Source organism: Aplysia californica, unplaced genomic scaffold, assembly GCF_000002075.1.
Source record: "Aplysia californica isolate F4 #8 unplaced genomic scaffold, AplCal3.0 scaffold00001, whole genome shotgun sequence".
NCBI lineage: Eukaryota > Metazoa > Mollusca > Gastropoda > Aplysiida > Aplysiidae > Aplysia > Aplysia californica.
In genome coordinates, this window is record NW_004797271.1 from 5,908,639 (window position 1) to 5,913,722 (window position 5,084).

General features: G+C 42.4%; 1 protein-coding gene across 1 annotated transcript in view; it reads left to right on the top strand.

Annotated features, from left to right (window-relative positions):
• Positions 1-3,521, top strand: part of LOC101847539 — a gene marked incomplete in the record, with an annotated part of 25,009 nt that extends 21,488 nt beyond the window's left edge. The window contains 2 exon segments of the mRNA XM_013085316.2: positions 278-485; positions 2,634-3,521. Of these exon segments, the coding sequence (XP_012940770.1) occupies positions 278-485; positions 2,634-3,427 (1,002 nt within the window).
• Between the last annotated feature and the right edge of the window lie 1,563 nt (positions 3,522-5,084).

Genomic DNA, 5,084 nt, shown 5'->3' on the forward strand with positions numbered 1-5,084 from the left:
GTGTGTGTGTGTGTGTGTGTAAGTAAAAAGAGAGAAGAGAGAAAGAAAGAAAACGTGTGCCTGCGTGTGTATATGTACGTGTGGCTGTGTAGGTGCATGTGTAGATAAATAGACAGATAGATAGATATAAAGATAGAGAGACAGATATATTGATAGATCTATCCCTTCCCAATAAAAAAAACTAAACATGCAAAACCAATACTCTTTAAAAAAAACCACGAAACAGAAAATTATGCCCCCGTTCTAACCCACCTTTATCTCACACTTTTGCCTTTAGGCCAACGAGGACCAGGGAGGATTGCGCAGAGAGAGGACGGCTGTGGCCTGGGCTTACAACATGCAGGGACAGGATGAGCCGGAGGATGCGAATCAAGGGCGGACAACTCGCTTCAACTTCAGGTCTCTAGATGGCTGGCACTTGCGGAAGTTGCTTGAGGAATTGTACAGAGACAAGAAGTACATGGACAAGCTCATCGATTCTACAGGTATATTGTTGAAAGTTTTTCACTTTCTATCACGTGTATAGTAAGTAAGTTTATTCAGTGTTTAAGGCCATTGGCTCACATCTTTTTGCTTTTACTTTTTCATCCTCTATTGCCGTTAACCGTCGAGGGGACATGCAGTTTTCTATGGTAGGTAAGCCTCGCAGCTCTTTCAACTGAGATATTATAATGTCTCAGGGTTTCTTTGACTCCCTCAATCCACCTTTTGCGTGGTCTTCCTCTTCCGTTATAGCCTGAGTGCATGGTGATATAGGCTCTTGAGGCTGGCTGGCTAGGTGACATCAGAGAGGTGACATTCATAACAGGTGGACAATCCACATCACAGCACATTATACACTCAGATTCCAAAATGAAAAAGTCCAGGTAGTTTCAAATATTTCTTTACCATCGTCACACGTTGCATATTTTTGTCACTGAGCCGAGTCATGCTGGGAAGGGTTGACAGTTTCCCTTGAAGGGCAACATTTGAACAATAAAATATATTTATTTTGGAAAATACTTCGGCTTTTGCATGCTGTATAATTTTAAATCTTACATCGCTTGTATAAGAACAACAAGGAAGCGACAAATGCATTTTCTGATAAAAATTGAATTTACATAAGACTTTGAACATCGGCTCTCATTGGAAATACAGAAGGCAAACGAGGCAGGGGTAGACCCGAAGCTATTTTTTTTTTTGGAAGAACCTGAACAGATGGGCAACGGGAGAACATCAGAATAATAATGGTTTTATTTCAGAGCATCTGAGCGGAAAAAATGAACCTTTACCACCACCAAAGTTGGTTTGAGATAGGACACTTTATGATAATGATGATCGATTGTATCTGTTAAAAACAGAAAAAGGGGACATACGGAAAAAGTCACTTTGCCAAACAGACAAGTACCAAATAGGTTAAAGGCCGTGAGCTAATTTGTAACTTTAAAATAACAACCCCCCTAAAGCACAATGAGCTATCGATTATGGGAAACAAAGCCATTTTGAGAGACACCTTATTAGATCATTGGAACTGTGTGTTGTTAAGATTATAAAAGTAGACATTGCTATCTTCCTTTCCATAGCAGGTCTATCTCATTCTCCCCCCTCCACTTCTCTGAAGTCTTCCCATTTTTCAACATTATCCTAAAAATAGTTTCTTTTGAGACTATTGTGGCCGCGGCGGTTGAATTCTTTTGCGAACGCAAATTTCACACACCTTGCCATCTCCACGACTTTTAAATGGGTGGTTACCAAAGGTGGTTACTGGGTTATGCCCTTGAGCAAGATGAGTTAGCTCTAACTTATTAAAATAAAGTGGGTTATTCCCTTGAAAAAGATACGTTAGCCATAGCCCAAGAGCAGTTTCTATGCTGCGGAGATCAGTTACAGTTAATGATATCAGTGTTCTGAACTGATTAAAATTCACTGTGTCTCATAATATAGTATGGATATAAATAAATATTTATTTTTTTTACGTTGAACGTTTTTTAAAGACGTGTGGTCTCCAATCGAACTTGTATCTTAGATAGGACCGAAGCATAAACGTATCATGTTTGATTAAAGTAAGCGTGATTGCTGCCTTCTTTCCATCACCTTCACATCAACATATTCAAAGATTAATGAGTGTACCTATGTTTACCTAAGCATCAGTCTATTGTTGTACCTGTCTTTTTGCCTACCTTCGATGTCACTTCAGTCTAATATTTGAACAATGCTGCCCTGTAACAAGGGGCTGTACGTTATATGCGATATTTATGTGGGAATATGTGTGTGTGTGTGTGTGTGTGTGTGTGTGTGTGTGTGTGTGTTTGTGTGTGTGTGTGTGTGTGTGTGTGTGTGTGTGTGTGTGTGAGAGAGAGAGAGAGAGAGAGAGAGAGAGAGAGAGAGAGAGAGAGAGAGAGAGAGAGAGAGAGAGAGAGAGAGAGAGAGAGGGTGGGATGGAAAAAAGGGATCGCTATTGGAACTTTATGGTGCTCGCGATCTATGAATTTTTGCAAGGCGCATTGAACACTTTCATTGTGGAAATTAAGTGATGTATTACGACGACGACGATGAATGATGAAGGTGGTTCCTTGTCGTCATAGTTGTTATAAATAATACTAATATGTTGATGGTCATGATGACGCTTACAATAATTTCCTTTGTGTCCTTAGTGCACGAAGACAAGGAGGAAAAACGAGTGTGCGCCAAACTGGAGACGGGTCGAGACTACCTCCTGGAAAGAGCTCACTACTGGAAGGAAAGAGGGCCCCTACCTCCCCGGCCGCCCACCACCGAGCTAGGCTGGCGAAATCTGAGAGCTCAGACAGCCAGCGAGACCACCCGAGACCACACGTCACAGCAGCAGCAAAGGAAGACTTCACAGGGAGGAGGAGATGGAGGGAAAACCAACAAAGGGTCAGATTCCTCACCTTCTACGAATGCGAAAGGGAACGAGAAAACGCCTCCTGTTCAGAGTAAAAATGAAGCTGCGAAGAAGAAAGCAACCGACGAAAAGAGTAATGACCCCAAAGCTAAAGATAAGCCCGAAAATGACAGTGGCACTAACGGAAATAGTACCAAAGATAAGAGTAACAACGACAATGGAAAGGAAACTGAAAATAAAGCATTTGATAATAAAAACAGCGAAAGCGAGGAAGGGTCAAAAGACAAAAAAGGCTCGTCCTCAGAAAATATTCAACAGCATTCATCTGCAGAGCAGCCCCAAAACGATGGAAGCAAAAGCACGGAACACAATTCGGACAGCCATGTAAAATCAGAACCTACGGCGACCGAACAACAAGCACAGCCACCATCAAATGCAGACCAAAGCAACAACGAACAAAACCAGAACTCGGACCAAGAAAAGGGAAAAGAGAGTGCTCCCCAAAACGCCCCAGCACCTTCTTTTTCCCAACCCCCGAATTCTGAAAACGTACCAAATGGAACTGTTTCGAATGCCCCTTGAGCTTTAGTGTTCGCTGATTTTTTTATGTGGGTATTTTTTTTACGCCCCAAAGGACACAATTTAGATCATTTTGGAGGCGGGCTTCGATCATGCTTGTCGGGGCCAACCTGTGATGAGAAGGATACAAAATCCCAGTAAAAAAAACCCAGAAACTCAATAAAAAATTCCCCATACACGAGAATCGAACCCCGGTCTCCTGCATGCGACAGCGATGGGCCTGACGGCTGTGCCACATATTACTATGCAGCATGTCTTCACAGCTTCGAATGGAAATTTATAAACCATAATTTGCACCTTTGTTTTCGAAGGTAGCGCTCTGCTAGACATAAAGCGATCATAAATCAGTGAACCGACCCCCCATACTGCGGAGGAAAATGGGGGAGGGAGGGGGGGGGGTTCTATTTTTTAAAATCTGGACACGACCCTTCGTCAATAAATCGGCTCCGAAGACAGCCCCAGTAAAGAAGCCAGTAAAAAAAAAAGGGGGGGGGGGGGGGATGCCACTTGCACGCCACGTAGGTAGTGGCGAAAAAGTGGCACGCTAACAGCGGGGTGAGTTTCACCTGGATTAGAGGGACAGTAAAGCATATAATTTGTACATGTATGACGCCTGACTGAATTTTCTGTCTACGTTGAGGAATAGAGATATACAGACTTCAATATAAATCAAGAACCACTTGCAAACACTCTGAGTGGTCTTCTTCGGTCGACCGGCACGTGGGCGTTCTTGGACTGATCCAGAGGCTTAATGGCGCTGCCTCTGACGGACAATGACAGAGTGTGACACTGCAAGCCTTCTGGCAACTTCTCGGGCTCCAACTCCATCCTGCAGCCATGCCATAGCTCTGGCACGACCAAAGTCTCCAAGCTTTGATCTTGCTGGCATGTTGATGCGATACTGGATTTTGCGCAAACGGCGGATAATATTGCCACCAAAGCGAGCACAGTTCGAGACCGTACGTCCAGAAATGTTAAGTGAGGAATGTCCGTGGTATGGTAGATAAAATACTGCAAATTTGGCTAAAATTCCCCGAGGATTTCCGTGCTGCACGTGGTGGTTTTTGGCCCTTTAGGGGGCTTTGCAGTACTCAATGGTAACCCATTAACACTTTCAGAGCAAAAAAATGTTGAAACATTCTTTTCCAGTGTTTTTTCGGATTTTTTAAAATTCAGGGCTGTCTGACAAGGTGGTCCTTAACTTATGTTGAAGTCTGTACAAGGCTGGCGTGAGCAATGAATATGTGGGCATTTTCTTTTCAATGTCGGCTTACGATGAACAGACTTGTAGCCCAGGATTTACATTGTAGCATGAAAAGCTTCTCTTCCAATGTAATGGCTAGCTCCCGCTAAACAGATATTGTTTAATAGTTATATGAAATAACATTTTTTAACAAAACAAAACAAAACAAAATCCAACAACAACAAACCAGCAACCCCTCCCCCCAAAAAAAACCCCAACAACAACAAAAAACAAACAAAAACAAAAACAAAACAAAAACAGAAACAAACGAACGAAGGATGAAAATAGTTTTGAAATTGAACCAAATTCCCGTGTATCTGTCAAAATATATTTTTTTAACTGAGAAAAATTGCAACTATCAGGGATGCCATTTATCGGGGTGTTATGCTACCATTACAGCAAGATTGGAAGAAATCA